Consider the following 23,656-nt stretch of genomic DNA (forward strand, 5'->3'; position numbering starts at 1 on the left):
ACAATTTCCAGATGCAGTTCAATACGTAAATTCAAACTTTTAATTAGTGTCTTTCGGCGCAGGCTTTTTGTTACGTTTAATTGGCTATTGCCTGAATAAAATAATCATACGTACTATGGTGCCAACTGCCAGCACTTTGTCACAAAAAAGTGCAGATTTCACTTGGCTCAACGGTTAGCCAATATTGCACCACAATGCAGCTAGTGAAGAGCTCAGTCATTGCGAACAAACGTTATTGCGAATTTCACTTGTCACGTGCAGAGAAGGATAGACAATTATCACTTCCAACTAAATGTACAGTACATTTATTGCGGCAAAAACGAACTATTTAAATAAAGCTAATATACGCCTTTTGGATGTACCACTCATTAATATTCCGGTCAGGCTGAGCCCAACATTCAACGAGTGTTGGTGAACGCTTCATGTTACGTTCCATAAACACGGTAAATGTCGAATTACACGGGGTTCGAGCTCCTTCTTTTTCCTCAGCAAACGACCAGCAACGCCCGTTGCTCTCGAATTTGCTAATTCCATAAGGATACGACTTTGAATCAAAGAACTGCTCCAGATAATGAGTAAGATTCTCTCTAGGGAGAATCTGTTTATTATTGGCCTACACGGATAGCCACTCCTCCTCTCAGCCGGCCACCGGTCATCGGTGGCGCGTATATAAAGAGCGCAGCATACCGGCAACTTCCAGTTGCATGCAGCAGCAGCAAGCAGTTTTTGAATATTTTCTAGTTCAGCAGTGTTTCTCTCATATTATCATTATGGCGGAAACTATTGAATCGCTCAAGACGCACTTCACCAAGGAAGGCCTTGTTGCTCGGCTGCAGCAAATGGGCATCCTCGACCTCAGTGGCACCAAGGAGGAGCTGGCGGAACGTGTCCTTCAAAATATGGCAGAACGGCAGCAATTCACCCAGGAGATGAGTGGGAAAGCCTTGCAGTCCCAACCGACCAGCACGCAATCCAAACCGGATGTCCCGTTTGCGGACAGTGGCCTCTCAGCGCAGACCGTGCAAGCATTGCAGCAGCAGGGATTCCAGTCAATGGAAGAGTTATCTTCCTTGTGGGAATCAGAAGCGGACATCAAGCAGTATGTCACCCATGGCCGGGACCAGTGCATCCTGCGCAAGAAACTCTTTTCAAAGGTCATCGTCATCGACGCAACGCCAGCGGCGCCACCGCAGCAGAAGGAAAGCGTGCTCAAGCGCTTGGGATACCAGACCGCGGCAAGACGCCTTGACCTTTCGGACGCAGACGGAGAAGATGATCCAGAAGAGTCACCTCGCCGCAAGCGACGCAGCAAGCCACGGCCTACCACTTCCGGCCATAGCGATTCGGGTGAGTCTGACGATAGTGGTGACGAGAAAATTTACTGAAAAATCTTTCGGTCAGGGCACGAGATTTACCTAGAGCGCATGAATTGGTCTATCCGAGAGGGTGTAATAAAAGAAGAAAAATTTGGAAGCAAAAGATTTGAGTTGTAATGAGTTATTTCTTGGTAACATGCGGGTAGCAGTGCAGTTGGCGCAGGACAAAACCGGCAAATACGCAGACACGTTGCATGAATTCCTGCAGTACATGGAGTTCTTGGCTGGCAGGCGATGCCGGTATGAGGATGAGGCGATTGTCTTGTTCGACGATGAATTTCGCAGTTTCGCAGATATTTATAAATACTCGCTGGCAGACAAGCATGAGCAGTTTGCGATTGCAGATAATCGCTTAAATGCCGACACACGACGGCAGGACGCATATCGCCGGTTTAATCAACCGGCGCGGGCATTCGCAACTCAACCGGATACGCAGTCACGCAGTCGCCGGGCGGTTACACCCACGCGCCCTTTCGTGTCCAGGCAGTATGCCTTGACTGGAACCGGAACAGTTGCCAGCGCAATAACTGCAAATACGACCATAATTGCGGATACTGCGGTGCAAAACAACACCGCGCTCCAAACTGCCCCGGCAACGGCGCCGGTGGCAGCCGCATCGGGAACAACAACGGCGGACGCTAAGAGCGGCAGCAGTGCAGTGGGCAGTTTAAAGGAAGTGGGCTGTAATATGCAATATCAAAATTCTTCTGTTAATTATACTAATAATACCAGTACACGGGGTAATATTTTGCAGTTTGTTATTGATAATGACCTTTTATTGCGAAGCAGTTTAACGCGATGTTTTTCGGTGTGGCTTGATGAATTTTTACATGATTCAGATGCAGTGTTTCTGTTAAGCGGCATCTCTGCCGGTTTCCTATTGTTTCCGATATAAATGCAGTTTCGCAGTCCGAATGTCCTAATTATCGCAGCGCATTGAATTCTGACACGAAACCTCTACTTGATAAACTTTTCCGAGAAGAATTAAACGCAGGCAGAATTTCGCAACAACAAGTCAAACCGTTCAGAGTGCAAGCAATAGGCGCAGTAGCCAAATCTGGGTCAGCTGTCCCTCGTCCTATTACGGACTGTTCTCGTCCCTTCAGCAATGCATTGAATGACTACATTGAGCCAGACCATTTTCGATTTGAGACCATTGAGGACGTAATCTTACTCAGCAGTGCAGGCAGCTTCTTCGCGGTAGTTGATATTAAATCAGCTTACAGACATGTGCCAGTTTTGCCTTCTCACAGGCAGTTGCAGGGCTTCAAATGGGGATTTGGCAGTGACCCAGAAGTCTATTATGTAGAAAATTTTCTTTGCTTTGGCCTGGCAAACGCACCTGCGATATTTCAGCGAATCTCAAGTGCGATCGCGAGAAAGTTGCGGCGGCTTGGTTACAAATGTGTATGTTATTTGGACGATTTCTTGTTAATAGCGGATTCCTTCGAACAATGTGCGGCAGCGCAGCAGGCATTAATTGCTCTGTTGATACGGCTGGGCTTTGCAGTAAAATGGGAGAAAGTCGTCAGCCCAACAAGAAGAGTTCAGTTTCTGGGGCTAATAATCGACTCTTCCACGCAATCAGTGGTTTTACCACAAGAAAAGCTTGTCAGCCTTGCAAAAATGGCAATGCAGTTTTCGCAGCGTAAAAAAAGTTAGTAAGCGCGAATTACAGTGTCTTGTGGGACACATGTCGTTCGCATCGCGCGCAATCCTCGGAGCACGGACTTTTACCCGGTATTTTATCGATGTTATGCAAAAGCTTAAGGCTCCATCCCATTTGGCAAAAATTACGAAGGCTTTGCAGTACGAATTACAGTGGTGGAGCGGATTCGCAGCGGCAGTTAATGGCCAGGTGCAGTGGCCGGCAGTTTATGGAGCTAGGCAAAAGGTCACCATTGCCACCGATGCGTCATTCGGCGGCTTTGGAGCAAGCATGGAAACCGCATGGTTAGCAGGCAGCTGGGACTCGTCATACGTCCTACCTGGTAGATTGCAGCATATGGCAGGCAGTTGGCTTCCGTCGCCAGCAGTGGACGGCGCATTGAAAGATAATATTAATTATCTTGAGCTTATCGCAGCATGCATCGCAGTTTTGGTATGGGCACCATACCTCGCAGGCAAGCATATTGTGGTCGCCTCCGACAACAGCGCCACGGTTGCGTTTTTAACGCGCGGAACTACCAAAAATATTTCCGCACTGCAGTGGTTGAAGATTCTGTTTTATGCGTCATTACGCTATGACCTTTACGTAACCGCAGTTCATCTTCCGGGAGTAACAAACGTAGCGGCCGATGCCTTGAGCCGTTTAACACTGGATGTCACAAACGCGGATAAATTCAGGTCTGTATTTCGCAGTTTTCCCGGAGCGCCGTTACCGGCAATCGCAGGACAAGCATACCCGCTTGATGGATCTGGAGAAACGGCTGAAAAGTTTGCGGCAGTCTGCCACAGCCAGTTCATCGCAGAAAACAAGGAAGGCGCAGTGGAGCCGGTACATGAAATTCTGCGCGGCGTATAACCTGGAAGCATTACCGGCGTTGGTACATACCGTCAGTTTGTATATAGCAGAGCTTGCACGCAGTTTGCAGCATACAACGATCCAGAATTATGTCAGCAGTTTAATTTCTCTTCACCATGAGCACAACATGGTGGCACCAGATCTCACGCATTTTGCAGTAAAGGAAGCATTGGCAGGCGTTCAGCGTCTCCGCGAGGAGTTGCCGAACAAGCGAGCAGCAGTAGATGCGGACCTGTTGTTAACTATCCACAAGCATTTGCATGCAGTGCAGGCAGCGCGCAGGAAGGCCTTCTGGGCCGCTTGCTTATTGGCATTCTTTTCTTTATTGCGGGCATCTAATTTGTTTTGTTCGTTCAGAAAGAGCAGTACGCATGTTAAAGTTTTGAATGTCCGGCGCATCGAGATGGGGCTACAAGTATCAGCGCCAGCGCTAAAAAGCAACCGCTACAAGGGCGCGGAAGTACATGTAGTTGTTCCTAAATTGGGCAGCAGCAGTGTACTGTGTCCAGTAAGCGCAGTGGAAGTATTGTTAGCGACAACGAAAGCGAAAGGAAATGACCCGCTTCTATCGTACCGGTCAGCCGGGCAGATGGTGGCAATGACGTCTCACGTGTTCAACCGTTGTTTAAAGCAAACGCTGGCAGATGCCGGAATCGACGGCAGTAAGTTATCCACGCATTCCTTCCGGCGAGGTGGTGCCACAGCAGCAGCCAAATTCGGAGCATCGGCAGCGGTAATTAAAGCGCAAGGCAACTGGCGCAGCAGCTGTTATGAGAAATATGTCAGTTTGGATAATCGCAGACGAGAGGAATTCGCACAATGTATGGCAGCAGTCGGATCGCGAGAGTGATTTTAGGGGTTTGGAGGCGTACCTGCCCTGTGCAGGCGTTCTTTTGAAGTTTGTGCTATGCTTTTGTTGGTTGCAGTGCAGCTGTTTGTTCGTTTCCGGTGGACAAATTCGTCCACCAGGGATTTTGTTATTAAAATCCACCCCCCCATGCGCGGCAACGTTTTATCGATATAGTACATTGGAGTTAGGCACAATAATGCCGGAGATTACTCGACATCTTGGCAAACTTTCCGTCAAATTTCCAGATAAAATACGGCCCGTCAGACAACCAACTACAGTCAACGTAGGCAGAGCAGGTTAAAGCAGCCTCGGAATACGGCGTGGTCACATTACGCAACTGGCCGACGAAGACGTCCGCCGCTCGGGGTCGTGTCTGCAACTTGTAATGCTTTAAAAGAAACATTTCGTCGTGGTAATGATGGAGACACAGTACGGATCCCGCGGCCAGCGGCGTAATGTTGTGTACGGATAAGTAATGGCTACCGTTATCCTCATATCGGTTGTAGTTGAACGGCGTGGAACCCGGCACCGTGTGGTCAGTGTACACCGTGATGTTCTGGTGTCGCCAGATGATTTTCTGTGCAACATTGTCCTCTTCTGGAGTAGGAGCATTACAGGAGAATACGGCTGTTCTGCCCACAGTTGTGCGGATAATGTTGGGATCGAGTGGCGACAGATGGGGCATTGGTAGGAGAATGATATCGTCTTTGATTTGCAAATTAATTAATATTAGTAGGAAGAGTTTACACGTCTTTTCCACTAGTGTTCTGTTTTTCCGTTTTTAGTGATTTTATTCATTTATGGCGATGAGCACACTCGATCACATTTTCCGTATTCCGTCACAGAACGAGTGATTCTGTTCCAAGCCGGTTTTTATAGCCTGTATACAAAGCGTTCGAGTACACATGTGGCATGGTGAACTATTCGTGAAAGGACAGGATTTTCCGCTTTTTAGCGGGTCTTGGATTTAAGCCATATTTAAATATGGGATGGAGCAACCAATGGTTTATGATTGCGTCGTTTCTGCATGGTGCGGTTTAAGCCGTACAAGGATATTGATTATTGACCCTTGGTTTCATCGTCCCTTATAATGGCTGGACAGCAAAAGGATTAAGTAACGTCTTTAACGGGAAGTGTCATTCGTAAAGTGAACTGCACCACGAAGGTTCTTAGATTCTTAATTAATTTAAATTATTTCAATTGGAACCGTAGCAGATACAAGTACTACGTTTCTGGTTCCGGTAGCGACCTGGCACGCGACAAGAGTTTGCAGGGAAAACGGGGTTCGAAATCAATTGTTTTGCTATCGGACGAAATATGGGTATAAGTGCCCTCGTTTTGTCATAATTTTGTGTGCGGCATGTCGCTTACCGCGAGAGACACTACAAGCAGAGACGGAGGGCGGGATCACTATCCACCAGCACACCACAAGGCAGTAATTCCAAAATGAAATAGCAGACACTGTCATAATACATCTAACTAATCCCAGCTGTCAGATCACGCACAGTTCAATGCAAAACTTTATGTGCTTAACAGCTTACATATCGAAGCATTTGATAACAATAATATCTACTTAACAGAAAGGAAAGTTCGGACTTGAAATAGTTATAAGATGTTCAGTGAGTCTGGACCTTCTTAAATATATTGTTGTCACTGTGATACTCTATATGAAGTGGTCCATTATGATTGCTTGGGCGTATGTAAGTGTTGTGACGCTGCCGCGCGTAGTGTGGTAGTATACTTCTGCAGAAACTACGTTAATGTACATTGTTATTATATGAATACTAACTAAGTAACAAGGGTCCTCGACACTTTGCCGATGTAACCAATTTTCTCCCGTTCCACACATCCAATCTGCACCCTCTAAAGTGCTACAGAATCCTCTCAGTGTCGAGAGTGTTCCTGCATCATAAATTTTCTGGAAAGCTCAATCCCCACAGTCCAGTGGTCACTCAAAAGCTTGTTACCATGGTGGCCATTATCTTAACATGGGCTTTATTATATGAATACTAACTACGTAATTATATGAATACTAACTACGTAACCAGGGTCCTCGACAATTTGCCGATGTAACCAATTTTCTCCCGTTCCACACATCCCATCTGCACGCTCTAAAGTGCTACAGAATCCTCTCAGTGTCGAGAGTGTTCCTGCATCATCAGTTTTTTGTAAAGCCCAATCCCCACAGTCCAGTGGTCACTCAAAAGCTTGTTACCATGGTGGCCATTAGCTGTACACGGGCTGGTTGTAAATCCCAAGATTATATTACAATTATTGTTATTAAATTGAATTGTCATTGAAATTAGCCAACTGCGAATAAGCAGAATAACAGATTTTGCTCATGCCTGTTTATTTTGTTCGTGCCTCCTTAATGTAATAAACATCGTGACACCATTTTTTACATATGCAATTAACCTTTTTACATGCTCGAAATCTTAAGACATTATTCATCCGTGCTGGGCTTGTACATTAATAATTTTCAGTTATACTGGGATACTTTTTAGCCTCGTCATTACTACAGACTGTTCTGTTCGTCTGCACAGTGCTGATGCAATGATGGTAAGATTGCCGCACTCCGCATCAGTGTCGGCGTTCTGCAATAAAAACATATCTGTCAATGTACCTGTGCGCCGTGTCGCCGTGCAACTGGGATTGTTGCTCGTACCAGTCACACGTTAATCGGGGTTGTCTGCTCTTGATGTAATAATGACAATAATCAGAATAATAACAGTTAACCAAAGGGTTGCACGCTAGGGAAATCATGAAGCTAGTTGCAAATTTTTTATTCAGCACACGGTTACTTCCAGTGATTTATCACAGTAAAAAGGTCATTATCCTTGCAACTTGTTTAACTACCGTTGTACAGCACTGTAGTGCGCAACCAGCCTCGTATCAAAATCCCGGCGCAGTTGTTACTTTTAAAATCCTTTTACAGTCCTAGACTCCTAGTCGCAGCTTCTTTCTGAATACACGGTAACACGGCTGAACCCGTCGTTAAATGCTAGACAAGATGGTTGCAGCCGCCGGCCGATTTTGAAGCTTCGTTTTTCTTAGAACCTGATGTCTAAAGGTTCGCATTCATAGCCATAATTTTGGAATCGACAAATCTTGTTTAGGAAAAACCAAAAAAATTGTCGGGAAGAATGATGAATGGTTATAATCAACCACATATTATACACTTTAGGTAAAATTTAAGTCCGTATAATATCGTACGGTTAACAGGCAATTTGCGGGGTAGCTGATGACATGTGCCGACATTAAGACAACAGTCTAAAAAACGTACAATTACAGAGGATTTGTGTGAAATTGGATAAATATGTACTCCGGTAACTTTCTACGCGAGGATAAGATTGACTTAATAATTAATTTAAACTATCAGCATATGATAATGGTATTCTTACAGCTAATCTTCGAAATTACATTATTTTTAATTTTTTGCATTGCCGAACGGTTCCCTGGTTTTTACGTGTCTGAACATCTGCATGGTGTGCAATCGCAGCCCCACGATGCATGCGCAGCGACATTAGTTCTTTTATAAAATACTTAGGTAACCGACATTTTTATCTTGGGTACATCGGTTTACACACGGGTTTTACGATGTTTACTACTCTGTACTGATTTATTTATATACTCGTATAAACTATGCTTTATAAACTGTGTTGTGCACGCTTTATGGCGCAGCCTCACTTGGCCATTTGACCCGAAACGAGGTGGGCACTTAATTGCGCACGATTGCATGGAGAAAGGTCGTGCAGAATCTCGGACATTACCGTTCATATTGCACTTTACCAGTTCTGCTATTTTGACGCAGTTCTTTATAATTTTTCTGAATTAATCACCCCTGGTCCCCTGTTGACGCAATGTTATGACCGCGTAAGGAGCGATCATGCGCTGTTTTCCAGAAAACGAAAATCCCTATTTGTACCCATGTACTTGAAAAGGTCAAATGGCCACCATTTGTATTTTTACGGTTAGGCGCTGATTAGACAAATACAAACATGAAAATCATTGAAAACATGAAGATCAACGAAGAAACAGGGCTTATGCCAAAATAACGTTGCCGAAACGTTCCGCACGATCAGTGTTGCGCAAAGTTTGTTTTGCTGTTGCCCGTGTATCGATAAATCTATAAATTATGTCATGGAGACCGCACATTGAAGTTACACCGGGTTGGCCAGGTAACTGGCCCAGGTGCCACTTATTGCATATTTTAACGTTGACCGCATTCAAGCAGTAGCATCATGTAGAGCCTAAGAGCACATCAACAACAGTTGGATGAAATGCAGTCAGCGGCATACGCTGAATTTGTTTGTCGTACATTTATTCCAGACGAAGAGCCTTGACGAAGAGAATCAAATCAAACTTTATTTGATTGGTCAGTCTGTGCGGAATGATGAGTCACAGCTGGCTAGTGTTTTTCGGTGTTTAACGGGGTGATGCGAGACTGTAAGATTGGACGCTGATCAGTGGGTGATTGAGTAACTTCCTGAATTCTAATAAATTGGTCCATGGGCAACCTGTCGATCGATCGTTCGTCTTGACCTGTCGTTTCTCATCCTCACATTTCCCTTCATCCAGAGAGAACAGTAAGATCTATCCTGATTGCTGTGAGCTGTAATTGTCTTGAGATTAGACCACCAACATCGGTCTGTTTAGCGGCGTGGCGCGGCGTGTAGCCAACCCACAGTAAACGGGAGCACACCGTCAGGCTTCCCTTGTATGGCGCTTCCTGTCTACAAGGATCGCAAAGAACCTCCTTCGGAACCCAACGTAGAGAGGGATTGGACCTTGGTGCAGCACCGTAGCGTGAAACGTATGCGCAGTGGTTTCCCCGACGTAGAGAGAAGTGCAGTTGCGGATCATCAGCAGTACTCTGGATCAGAAGCCGTAGCGTACAGAATATCGTGGGCAGACTACAAACGTTGGAAGCAACGCGAACAGGAACGAAAGGGTAAGCACTATTATCCCTGAATCGTTAATCCAAAGATCGTAAGGTTTTGGAGCAGGATTTAATTGTGAAGACCTTCGTATCGAAGAATCATTTCACTCGTATTGACGGCTGATATTTTAACGTAGTGCAGTATCCTGTATCTCTATACTCGTATGAATTCTAAAGCAATCGTGTGAAATGTTATGAACGTTTCTGGTTAAAATTCGTATGAATATTATCGCGATATATTCGACATTGAGGCATTTTATGAAAGTTCGTAGAAGGCAGAATTTTCACCTTTTGTATGGATTTTCCGAAACGTGCCTAGACGTGCAGAATTTACATGTGAGCTTGAGATTGTAGATCGTGATAAGCGTGCGCCGGCATGTCGACCACTGAACCGACAGCGCGAGGCAGCGCTGATAGAACAAAAGATGAGGAACTGGAAGAAGAGCGCAGACAGATCGTAGAGTTGTTGACTCAAGTGAAACGGGCGAAAGTTAACGAAATTGCCAGTAAAATTAATGCAGTATTAAAAGTAACGATGAATAATAATGAAGCAGTAGAGCATATTGCTAATTACTGTATTCAAAATGGAGTTTCGTATGAAGATTTAAAGACGACTGCAGATATTAAAGAGTCGGATTATTGGCGTAGAGGTAAAAAGCCTGAAGAAGTTGGAAACGTATTGGGCACTGAACGTGCAGATGATAATATGCAGTCAGAGTGTGATCGTATTGCGAATCAACTTAGAAGTAATTTAGCGGAAGCAGATCTGGCAGCAGTTTCGAAATTACTTAAGTTTAAAGATGCAGAGGTCGCAGAAAATTTTAATGATTTGCAAAATCGTTTGATACGGTTGGAAAGAGAAAATTTGCACTTGAGAAATAGGACTATCAATATAGAAGATGAGGAGACTGAAGTACACGGCAATGTAGCTGATAATTTAGATAAGTATGAACCTGTTAATAATGAACGTACTCAGACCGAAGAAAATATCGCCAATTCGCAGAACGTAACAAGTACAGACATCAATTCGTTAATTTTGGCATTAAATTCATATGTTATTAATAACAACAGCCGAAATGTAACGAAAGATCATACGATTGAGAAATTTAAAAACAAATCGAATTACAGCATAAAGGCATTTTTCCAGCAGTTTGACCGCGTAGCAGATAATTTAAGCTGGTCATCAGCGAAGCGTATCAGCATGTTACCAACGTATTTGGAAGAAGGTCCGCGTAAATTTTTCGAAAGTATGTGGTCAACAAATAGCAGAAAATCATATGCGGAATGGAAGCATATTATGTGTTTACGTTATCTGCCTGAAGATTATAAGCAGGTAAAGCGTATGGAGCTAGCACAGAAAGTATTAAAGCCTGGTGATAATGTGGAGGAATTTTTCGATGAAATGTTAGATCTTATGCAGGAAATCAATCCTAATATGGCCGAGGAAGATAAGATTGCTGAAATACGTAGAGCTATTGACAGTAATGTCGAGTATCGTAAGCTCCTAGCAGTAGCTAAAGTGAATACAATTCCGGAAATGCGTAGAGTTTTAAGTAACTTGGCACGTATTGACCAGTCGGAAATGAAAAAAACTGTGCAAGTGAGTACGGCACAGGCAGTTAATGCGTATGAATACAGGCGAGACAGAAGTAGATCTTTTGATAAATTTAGATCTTTTCGGGAACGCAGTGGTAGTCGCGATCGTAATGACTTCCGTAACAATCAGTACAGTAATAACCGATACAGTAATAATAGCAGGAATACGTATGCAAATCGGGATGCCCGTACTGATAATCGTTATAATAATAACCGTGATACCGTAATGATTTTCGTTATGGCAATCGCGATTCACGTACGTATGAGAATCCTAGCAGAAATGAAAGACGGAACCGGGATGAGCGAGGACGCAGTGGTAGTCGCGATCGTGGTGACCGATTTCGCCGGGATTTTTCCCGTGGTCGTAGTGGAAGTCGAGATCGTGATGTGAATCGCAACAGAGAACGTAATGATAATCGTAGAATTTCTCGTTCTCGCAGCCCTGGACAACGTGATTTACCAATTACCCAGTGGAAGTTCAGTCGTAATGAGATAGATTTCTCATCGTATAGATTGAATAACGGATTGTATTTCTGTCCGAAGTGCTTTGACTATCGGCATGGGTTTCGTATGTGTCCGTTTATTAAGAGCCGTAGAGATCTAGAGTCAATCTTACCGAAGTGTCCAGAGGACAAAAAGCGTGAGTTGCAGCGAGCATATGAAGATGAAGTAGAAAAAGGAAATCAGAACGATAATTTCTGGGCGTCAGCGGAGGGAAAAGACTGTCGCCATACGTAAACGGGGGTCCGTATGGCCGAGTAAACAGAAAGCCTCCTGTAGACCGTATTGTGTCACTGAGTGGTACCATACCGCTGAAACGTAGTGAGCTGAGTGCTAATGTACACGGTGGACCGGCATCATGCAAACCAGCGAAGGTAAGCGTGATTATAAACGGACAGGAAATAGAAGCACTCATAGATACGGGTGCAAGTACTAGCATAATGAGTTATCCTATGATGTTAGATTTAAAATTGCAACGTATTGAAGCACCGGAAGGGCAGCAGCTGAGATTTACTACTATTAGCAGTGACGTAAAAGAAAGTAAGCCGTGCTATACTGAATGCGAAATACGTATGGGTCAACATAGATTTAAGCAAGAATTCTGGTTGTTGAGTACAGCACCTCAAGATTCTGTATACTCGGGAATGATTTTATAAAACGTGAAGGCGTAATAATTAACACGCAGAAAGGATACATATCGTTCGAAGCGTGTGAGTCTGTACGTGAAATTTCGAAGCTAATTGCCAGTATCGATACGGATACTAGGTCGAAAGCAGAGAATGTTGAGTGCATAATAGAGCAGTATTATAGCAGCAATCGTATTAAGTATGTAACTGCGGAGAATTATGCATATAAATTTGAAATTGCGAATAAACGTACAGAATTTCTGCATAAGAAATACGAAGATCGCTACTTACAGAAGCAGTGCGTATCAGATGTACAGGATATAAAAAGTAATTTTAATTACATAACGAAAGCACAAGCCAATGTGCAACGTATGCGGGATAAAATTGAAGAAGAAGAACTACAGAGTACTAGTACTATAGTACCGGATAATCCCACAGCCGTGCAGACAGTAGTCTGTACGGATAAATCCGTGCAGTGTGAAGTACGAAGTACTGATGAAGTACGTAGTGAGGCGGAGGTAATCAATGAACCAGTTAACAGCGTAAACGACGCGAGTAAAGAATATTGCTGGAATCGTACTCGGATTAAATTAAGCCGTAACACTCGTATTAAGCCGAAAACCGGCTTGCTGCTAGAAATAGAAGTACCGGATCAGTATACGGGACAGATGCGAGTTTTCCCAGGAAGTACCTTACTATTTAACCACCATGTATCGGTTGGAAACAGTATAGTGCAGGCAGCGGAAGGTAAAACTGCAATACTAATCACTAATTTCTCTGATCGTGCAATACGTTTACGTAAAGGTCTTATGGTTGGTGTTGCAGAGATTATTGAAGAAGGTGAAGTGATCGCAGAGAATGTATTCAGTACTTCTACAGCTGTCGTAGAAGAGACAGATCATGGAGTTAAAATTAACGTATTGGATCAAATTAGTGAGATGAAATTTAACCCTAAATTAAACAACGATCAGCGTAGACGTCTGGTTAATTTATTCGTAAAGCATCATGCGGTATTCCCCTGTGAGAATCTTTAATTAGGCGAATGTTCAGAAGTAACGCACGAAATCGAGACGGGCGATCACCCGCCAATTAAGAAACTACCGTATCGTACTTCGTATTCGCAACGTATGATTATTAAGCAGCAAGTAGATGAAATGGAAAGTAATGGTGTGATTCGTAAATCAACTTCACCATGGAGTTTCCCTGTCGTATTAGTCAAAAAAGCAGATCCAAATGCAGTACCGAGATTATGCATTGATTTTAGAGAGTTGAATAAAATATATCATAAATCGGAGTGGCCGTTGCCGAACGTAGAGGATGCCGTAAATAGCTTTGGAAATTCGAAGTATTTTACGAGTCTAGACTTCAATAGTGGATTTTGGCAAATCCGTATGGCAGAGCGTGATGTTAAAAAGTGCTCATTCGTGACCCAGGACGGTCAATATGAATTCCTACGTATGCCTTTTGGTTTAGCGGGAGCAACCGCTACTTTCCAAAAAGCAATCGACAGCATACTTTCACATTTAAAGTGGAAGGGTGTCGTATGTTACGTAGATGATATCCTAATAGGCGGAGCAACATTTGATGAACATATGGAATTGCTAGATAGCGTATTAGCAGCGGTAGCGAAGGCAGGATTTACTGTATCACCTAAGAAATGTGAGATTGCGTATGAAGAAATAAAATTTCTTGGATATTTAATTAGTAAAGATGGGTTAAAACCAGATAAAAGTAAAGTGGATGCAATTGCAAAATTACCTGTACCAGATGGCGTTAAAGCCGTCCGATCGTTTATCGGAGCATTAACGTATTATCGTGGTTTTATAGAGAATTTCTCTACGTATGCGCAACCCTTACTTAAGCTAACTCGTAAGGATGAGCCGTTTATATGGGGAGTAGAGCAGCAACAAGCGTATGACTATTTGAAAACAGTCCTTATGAGCGTACCAGTACTAAAACCCTTTGATTATAAATTGGAGACGCAGCTAAAGACAGATGCTTCCGACATAGGAGTCGGTGCAATACTAGAGCAAAAACACAACGACGGTTGGCACGTCGTGTGTTTTGCATCGCGTATGTTAGACCAACATCAAGTAAATTACTCGGTGTCAGAGAAAGAACTATTTGCGATCGTATTTGCATGCAAGAAGTTCAGGCATTACTTAATGGGTCTTAAATTCGTCATAATAACAGATCATAGTGCATTACAGTACTTATTGAACTTAAAAGAGCCGCACGGACGTTTGGCTAGATGGGCGTTGATGTTACAGGAGTATGACTACATAATTACGTATCGTCGCGGTAAAGCACATCAAGATGCAGATCATCTGAGCAGATACAGTGTAGAAAAGCCGTGTGGTGAAGAAGAGTATCAAATTCCTATGTATCATTCAATTATGGACAATAAAGCAGATGAGCTGTTGATTAAAGAACAACGTGCAGATATATACTGTAGTAACATAATTACGTTACTTACAGATAAAGAGGCGTATGAGAGAGCGACCAAGCGTAAACAGAAGCGATTAGAAATGTTTAGAATAATAGATGAAATACTTATGAAAAAGGCGTGCAGGAAAGGCAAGAACTTATTGTTGTACTGTATTCCCAGTACTATGCGTGCCGACATACTATACGTAATGCACGACAGTCCAAGTGGCGGACATGTTGGTTTACAGCGTACATTAGAGCGCGTACTTGAACGGTATTATTGGCCAAGAATGCTACATTATGTACGTAATTATGTGGAAGCGTGCGAACATTGCCAAAAACGCAATCCGATTAATATACCTCCGACAGCGTATTTACAGCAGTTAAAATCGTATGATAAGTTGGAATGTTGGTCAATAGACATACTTGGACCATTTCATGAATCTGCAGAAGGTTTTAAACATATTATTGTTGCCATAGAGAATACGAATATTTGTCGTATGCGCAGCAGTGAAAACTACGAATGCGAAGGAGACCGCAGAATTTATTCTAAATGAGATTATTTTAAAATTTGGTCCTCCTAAACACTTAACAACAGATCGTGGTTCTAATTTTATCAGCAAAATTGTTCGTGAACTAAATCGCATTATGCAAGTGCAGCACAGATTTACGACATCCTATCATCCGCAGTCTAACGTGAAAGTAGAGCGAATGAATCGTTTTATTGCTGAGAAATTAACTGCGTATGTTAATAAGATGCAAAATGACTGGATAAATTACGTAGACTTTATTACGTATGCGTATAACAGTACAGTACATAGTGTCACCGGCTATGCACCATCGTACTTAATGTTTGGTGTGCAGCCGCTCAGTACGGTAGATACGTTATTCAAGGAAATTAAATCGGAAAACACTGATAACGTAACAGTAAAGCAGTATTTTGACAAAATGTTCAGAGCGTTACAAATTGCGACGGAATTTTCAAAAATATTGACTAATCGTATGCATGAAAAGAATGCGGAGAATTACGATAGAAATCGTGAAGATAGCACGTATAAAGTAGGTGATTACGTATGGGTGAAAAATGAACAGCGTACAGTTGGCAGTACTGAGAAGTTACAGTACTTATATAAAGGACCGTACAAAATTTTAGAAATTACAGACGTAGTAAACGTGAAGTTAAAGTCAATGGATAAATCGAGTCGTAGTCGTCAGATAATTACTGTACATATGGATAAATTAAAATCGTATAAAGAATACGATCCGGACGTATTAAATAGTAAAAATGACTTCATCAGACGTAGAAGTGAACGTATAGCAGCTAAGACAGATAATGCGAATAATAAGCCGACCACAGTTTCCTCCGTTAAGAATACTCATACAGTTTCTACGAAAACTTGTCCAGTGACTAATAAGAAATTGAACTAACATACTCGTATGAAACTTAATACAGTCCGTATTGTGCCTCTGTACTAATTACGTTTTGTTCCTTAGCAGAAATGGAGCGAAAGAATGATGACACTGCAGAAGAGCGCCTGCGTCGTATGGAGCAGATGGCACGGGAGCGTAAAGATGCTGATGCGGTAAATCTCCAAAGAGAACGTGAACAGCGTGAACGTGACCAGCAAGAACGTGAGCGTGTGCAGCGTGCAGAACGTGAGCGGGAAAGACAGCAATGGCGTGCGGAAGACAAGGAGAAGCGCGATAAGTGGCGTCGTGAAGTGGAAGAACGTAGTGAAAAGTTGCGACAGATTCAAGCTTATGGGGATCAGCTTGAAATAGAGATCGCAGAAGAACGTCTCCGTGGTGCGCGCAAGGAAGTAGATCGTTTGACAGAGTCTATTTCGTGGAGTGAAGATGAGGAAGCACGGGATCGTGAAAATTATCGCAGAGAGTTAGAATCCCAGCGTCGACAGCAACGTATGAGTGGTCAGCGTCAGCAGGAGAGCAGTATGCCACCCGCGTCGCACGTAGATCGTGGTGATGATGCGGAGAGGGACAATATGCCGTTCATCAGGATGACGCCGGTGTACCGTAGTGAAACCGTGGAGCATAACGAGCCAGAGCAGCGTAGAGCACATCCTCCGATTACTTTCAAGGATGGACGCGAAGCCATGGTTAACTCGCGCATGATGCGTTCCGAACCGCGAGAGCAGACACATCAACGTTCTGCAGATTGTAATAATGTATGTTGCTTTAATGAGAGAATGTATACTGAAGCAGATACTTATTTTAAATCTTATGTGCAGCTGGAAAACCGCACAATGGCACAGCGCGTGGCGGAGAGTGTGCCCAGTCACAGTGGACCAGCGCAATCGACACATAATCATCAGCAGCGTATGATGCAGCAGAATCCACAGCGTATGCAGCAGCTTAATCAGCAGCAAACGGACATTGCGCGTAGACGTCAGGGAGAAGCTGTCCTGAAGAACGTGAAGTACCGTATTCAACCGGGTGTACCTGGGAACTTGCCGATTCATCCATATATGAGTATGGAAAAGCGCTTGCGTAAAGATCAGTATGGTGCCGTAATGGCTGATCTGAATCGTATGGCGGAGGGGCTGAATGCATTGGCGCAAAGTGAACAGAGTCCAGAAGAGGCGGAAACTCGTAGAGCGGAACGATGGCACGTGCTAGAGCTGAAGACGTTTTTGGAGTTGTTACGAAGTAATGAAGCGGAAAACAAGAAGCGTTTTGTATCGTATCCAGAGCCTATTAAAACATCGCTCAGTCCACAGTATGTGGAAACGTGGTTTTATGACCGTTTCGCGGCAACTTCGTGGATCACGTATGAATCCCAGAAGGACGGTACGACTCGTTGGGAGAATCGTTATGGACAAGTGTTCAAGCTTATCCAGGGACGATTCCGACGTAGTGAGGAGCCGCCCTTATACTTTAATCCGAACCGATTCTTTCCGGATGACATTTCGTTTTGGTCGGGCGATTGTATGTGGGATGGTACATATGATGAAACGAGCCGTGATTATGTTTTACGTATGTATCGTGAGTTGGACCGTATGCGACAACAGTGGTATGCAGATCGCCGTAGACAGTATGCTTCGATTGACATGTGGAGCTGCGGACATCATATTGCAATGGAACGTGACATTCGTAAAATTGGTGAACGTATTGAGAAGGAATTACCTGCGGACGTACAGCGTAGTCAGAGCGAAGAGCGTATTCGTAGTGGAGATCTCGATGAGCTGGCAAGATTACGAGCGGAAACAGAGAAGTACCAGCAGGAGATCAAACGTATGCAAGAAAAGCAAAAGAAGGAAGAAGCAGAGAAACGGCAGCTGGAGGATGATCTGAAGGTGATGATGGATCAGCGTAAGAAAGAGAAGGAGGAATGGCGCGAAGCGCGACGTAATGGACAGAATGGAAAGGACGAGGATTCCGAAGCGGATACGTGAAGTGTAGGACAGGCATGGACGGAAGGGAATTCGGTAATTTCCATGGATTTTACTAATAAATTGCTCACTTTTGTTTTGATGGAATAACAGTATTTTTCTTTTAATCTCTTTTGTGTCTTGGTTAATTCGCTAATTAACCGCTTACGGCGGGGATATAGCAACTGTTGACAATTCAAATAACTAAAACTTTATTTGATTGGTCAGTCTGTGCGGAATGATGAGTCACAGCTGGCTAGTGTTTTTCGGTGTTTAACGGGGTGATGCGAGACTGTAAGATTGGACGCTGATCAGTGGGTGATTGAGTAACTTCCTGAATTCTAATAAATTGGTCCATGGGCAACCTGTCGATCGATCGTTCGTCTTGACCTGTCGTTTCTCATCCTCACATTTCCCTTCATCCAGAGAGAACAGTAAGATCTATCCTGATTGCTGTGAGCTGTAATTGTCTTGAGATTAGACCACCAACATCGGTCTGTTTAGCGGCGTGGCGCGGCGTGTAGCCAACCCACAGTAAACGGGAGCACACCGACAGGCTTCCGTTGTAATATCCTCCAGGAATACAGAGCACATTAAAGCATTGTGGAACATGGTTTAACAGTGTGACTGTTTATATGCCGCACGTTGCTCGTTCGCCACTACTCGTAAATACCGAACAGTATGTCGTAAACGTAAATACAGTCCAGTATGTTTCGTTAGACCGGGATGCGTACATGACGTCATAGCGGTGCCCCCGTAACCGGGCGGATCGGGCGCAGAAGTGTTCAACTGGTACCACGGCTACATTATGAGCGATCTGCGCCACAACGTCAACGGCTTCAGGTGGTCATCCTGCTCCATGGCGCAGTTCATGCACTTCCTCTTGCATCCACAAGCGGCCTGCTTATTCGATGGACCGATGTTGGGACTGCGGTTGGGCAGCTCGCTCCCGGGAACTAATTTCTCAGGACTGGCAAGTAGAAAATGTCGGCTAGATCGCGGCACTACGGCTTGTTTTATACGAAATTATTTTATCTGAACGTGGCATTAGCGTTTATATAATTTTCGATACAGCGTAGATATTGATTTGATTTTCAAAAAACAGTAATTAAAAATGTGATGGCGGTAAGAGGAGTTTACGTTTACTGCTGCAGTGCAATGCTGTATTATGCGCGTTGCATCTTCCGCCCGCGACGCATTACAATTTAAATGGGTGGGACCGACATATGGTACACTGGGAAGTGGGAAGCGACGTCCACTTTCCGAATTCTTAACTAAGCACGGCATGTATGCACACGGCATTAATTCTTTGTTAAGCCTGTGATAACGAAAGCACCGCACTTAATTGGAATTTTTAACTTGGGCCGATCGATGTATGCCGGGATTTCAAGATGTGTGGTCACTGATGAGCCTGATTTGTGGCGCAGTGTCACCTGACCGTTCAATTCGCAATTGCGATTGGTTATTTTGAGAGACATTATGCAAAAGTGGATCGTGTGTATGGTAATGCGTGGATTACGGGCTTTCTGTTGTTATGAGACGCTTGTTGCACGTTAATCCAGAAAACGGATGGTTACCGGAATTGTGTGCCATTTCCCGTACTTGATACGATTATAAGAACCAGCACAGTTTTTGTGGAGCAATGTACCAAGGACACGGCGGTATAATCACGCTGGGAATCGCGAGCGCTGAAGGCGGTCAACTTCGTGTATTAACACTCAGAACGGATGCACAGCTTGGCGGGACTGTTTTTATCACCACACAAGAGAATTTTTCATTGCTTTAGTCACAAATAACGTATTATTGATCACTAAGGTTGTTGCATATCCAATATCCTAAGTGTATCCATATCCAAAATATCGTAATATCATATCCATATCCGAGACCAGCCGGCGGGATACGGATATTTCGGATATCCTATATATTAATAAAATAAGCCTTAGCGAATTCCATTTCTGTCTCCCTTTTTTGAGCGAGCCACTGAACCAAACTTTGATGTCTATATGTCATTCAATAGCCGCGAGTTTGCAGATTTGCAGGAACCAGTCAGTTTTTTGAAAGTGTATTAAGTTTCAGAGAAAATCTTAAAAGAACTTAACATACAAAGTCTATGGGAAAAGTGGAGAACCCACCACTGCAAACCCACCCACGCCACCACCGTCATGAACAGCATAGGAAAAGCATTCATCTACACTTGATGGAGCTTTGGTGTCCATTTGTTATCCGATTGCCTTTAGTTCATAAGATTTTTATTAAGAGTTAGTTTTTAAAAAAATGTAGGCTTTGAAAGTGATGTTTCTTACAAACTGAACATGCGAAATCTTCTGGAAAGTGGGAACGACTCAAATTCCAAAGATAAAGTAGTTGCCTTTCGCAACAGGTTGATTAGATTTAATATCGAAACTGCTTCCACAGGGCGGCTAGCTTTGGTAATATCCTGCTAACGTGCCAATGAACATTCTTGTGGATATTTTGGATATAGGTTAAAATATTTTTCCTAAAGACTAAGGAACGTAGAAAAAACGGTTTTATGAAAACAAAAATCGCATTTTTAGCATTTAAAAATTTAAAACAAACAGGAGATTCAAAAAGAGAAACTTATCCGCTTTCTAATCTATCTTTCCGCCAGCTATACAGCAATCCGTCAGATCGATCTCCCATCAAAGGTCAAAATCAAAAAATACGGGGAATACCCTCCCCGGTGCGCCTGGCCGGCCTGGGTGCGACGAGCTACATTAAATGAACCATCTGTGCGGATGTAAGCGTGAAGCCACAATGCGTTTATGGGTTGGGGATGTTGTTGGCGTTTAATGGGTTGGGTTTGGGATGGGTTGGGGACGGGGATGGGAGAATGCGTTGGGGATGTTGTGGTGGGATTAATACGCGAATGCATAGATTTTTGCCAAACTCGAAACAAATTCTATAAGCCGTAACAGAAATCGGAAGCACAGGCGACGCCTATCTGCAGCGGGGTCGCACTAAAGTTGTCGACGTTAATTAATGACAAAAAATTCAAGAAAGAATACAACGAAATTTTGAAGTCTTCATCAGGTTTAAATTGTTTTGTGTCTAAGCAGTAGGAGCAAACTGCACACTGGAAAGTATTTTTATTCTAAGGGTTCAAAGGTTAACATCGGTGGTCGTACCGTCGTATCACTGGATCGTTTTGTCGGTCACAACGCACTGACTAAAATTTTACAAAGCTCAGACTGAACGAGTAGTACTAGAACTGTAGAAGTACTGTAATACGGCTACAAAAATTCCAGTTATTATGGAGTTTTATTATTTTTGGTTCTTGACAACTGACCGGCATATGCTGCTGATTGATTTGGGGAAAGCTTAAAAACTTTGTTTTATAATTGCAAAAAAGGGCATATTCCTGGAAATTTTCAAATTTTTCGGGTCTAATTTAAGGTTAAATCCGAAGTCAGCGGAACGCGACAATGTTTTCTCAAAACGGCCTTAAACATCTGATTAGTAAACTGTAATACATTTTAACTGCTCCTAATCTGTCAGTGAACTATGGCCAAAATAACTAATACTGTAATTTACGACATACGTTATGATAAGCAGTCAAGTTGAGTCAACCAAATAGGTACGGTATATGGCAAATACAGAAATACTGTCTGTCTCTGCCGATGAAACTATATTAATATTATTAACGCTCCGCTCAATAAAACTAAAATTGTAGTCATGGGTTCGTACTTTGTAGTTTTCGTAAATAACAATTCATCAGTTTGCGCGGGGTCTACTAGTTACGAGATATTTTGGATATGCTGGATAAACTTGGATATTGCGTGGATTTTGTTTTTAAAGCAACGAAAGCTTAAGAAAAGTCTATTTATTGGGTTATTCAACTTAACATTGGTTAAACTCAAAATTACGCAGTTCTCATCATTTCAACACATAGTACACTTCGTCCAGTCTCTTACCGATACAAAACGTTTCCTGAACACACGCAGCATTACCTCGCATATTAAAGCAACACTGATTCTCTGCTTCAGAAACTGAGTGGACCGTTTCTCCTGTGTCCTCTCAAAAAGCATCTTACCGAGAGTAGACATCTTACACTTCGCTTCTTTACTTCATACGCCCATTGTTTCAAAAACCAAAGCAGAGAAATTGAAATTATCGCGTAAATATCCGTGCTTATTGTTTTTCTTCGCCTCTGCCATCATGGCGGCAGCCCCGGCCTCCTGGGACGTCTTGGCGATGTAGGAAGTGGCCATGGTGTCCGGGCAGGTGACGTCCCAAACCCAAGCTTTGCCTTGGCTGAAGGAGACCGAGGTCATGCCGTCCGGTCGTTTCAGAGTGTCGCGGTACAGGCCTGGTGGTTCGCGTCCGATCACTTCGGCCGCGTTACATTTCGGCCGCACAGGTTCACTTCGGCCGACGTTCATTTCGGCCGTGGCTCACTTCGGCCAACACTGCAATTCGGCCAACGCTCATTTCGGCAGATGGACGTTTCGGCCATCATAGTTTTTCTTGGGTTCTACGTTTTGTAGGTTTTTCTTAGATTTTTTTACATTTTCTTAGGGTTTTTAGGTTTAATATTATGGTTTCTTAGGTTTTCTTAGATTTGTTATGGCTTGTTAGTTTCTTAGGTTTTCTTAGATTTGTTGTGGTTTCTTAGGTTTCTTAGGTTTTCTTAGGTTTCTTAGGTAATCTTAGATTTGTTATGGTTTCTTAAGTTTTCTTTGATTTGCTTTTGTTTGCTTTCTTTTTGTATGTGTAGGTTTCTTAGGTTATTCTTAGGTTCTTCTTAGGTTTCTTAGGTTTCCAAGGTTTCTTAGATTTCTTAGGTTTCTTAGGTAATTTAGATTTGTTATGGTTTCTTATTTTTTTTTTTTGATTTTTTCATGTTTTCGTATGTATTCTTAGGTACGGTAGGTTTTCAAGACTCTCCCGTGATAGTAGACTTTGTCGCGTCTGATCACTTCGGCCGCGTTACATTTCGGCCGCACAGGCTCATTTCGGCCAACGTTCATTTCGGCCGTGGCTCACTTCGGCCAACACTCATTTCGCCCAACACTCATTTCGGCCACACTCATTTCGGCCAACGCTCATTTCGACAACTGGATGTGTCGGCCATCTTAGGCTCTCTTAGGTTTCCTAGGTTTTCTTAACAAGTTTTCTTAAGTCTTCTTAAGTCTTCTTAAGTCTTGTAAGTTTTCTTAAGTCTTCTTCTGTTTTCTTAGGTTTTCTTAGGTTTTCTTAGGTTTGTTATGTTTTCTTAGGTTTCTTAGGTTTCTTAGGTTTCTTAAGTTTTTTTTTATGTTTCTTAGATTATGAACTTATGGTTTATTTGGCTTTCTTAGGTTTTCGTATTTATTCTTAGGTTATTCGCAGGTGATTTAAGATCTGATGATTTCTTTCCGTTTTTTGTTTTTCTGAGTGTCGTGCGGTTAACTCACCCTGGACGGTAGAC

At 43.2% G+C, this 23,656-nt stretch overlaps 1 protein-coding gene across 1 annotated transcript; it reads left to right on the forward strand.

Moving 5' to 3' along the window:
• The first annotated feature begins 16,338 nt into the window (after window positions 1-16,338).
• Window positions 16,339-18,252, forward strand: LOC129599179 (trichohyalin-like). Its single transcript, XM_055497333.1, has 2 exons — window positions 16,339-17,025; window positions 17,089-18,252. Exons 1-2 carry the CDS (start codon window positions 16,339-16,341, stop codon window positions 18,250-18,252), a joined length of 1,851 nt encoding a protein of 616 aa, XP_055353308.1.
• The last annotated feature ends 5,404 nt before the right edge of the window (window positions 18,253-23,656 follow it).

This window comes from Paramacrobiotus metropolitanus, unplaced genomic scaffold (genome assembly GCF_019649055.1).
Source record: "Paramacrobiotus metropolitanus isolate TYO unplaced genomic scaffold, Prichtersi_v1.0 Parri_scaffold0000139, whole genome shotgun sequence".
NCBI lineage: Eukaryota > Metazoa > Tardigrada > Eutardigrada > Parachela > Macrobiotidae > Paramacrobiotus > Paramacrobiotus metropolitanus.

What these genes read in the sequence shown, in the direction of transcription:
- LOC129599179 (XM_055497333.1), top strand. Translation starts at nt 16,339, where the DNA reads ATGGAGCGAAAGAATGATGACACTGCAGAAGAGCGCCTGCGTCGTATG. An exon ending in GTTCTGCAGATTGTAATAAT is followed by an intron (nt 17,026 to 17,088) that starts GTATGTTGCTTT and finishes TCTTATGTGCAG; the next exon opens with CTGGAAAACCGCACAATGGC.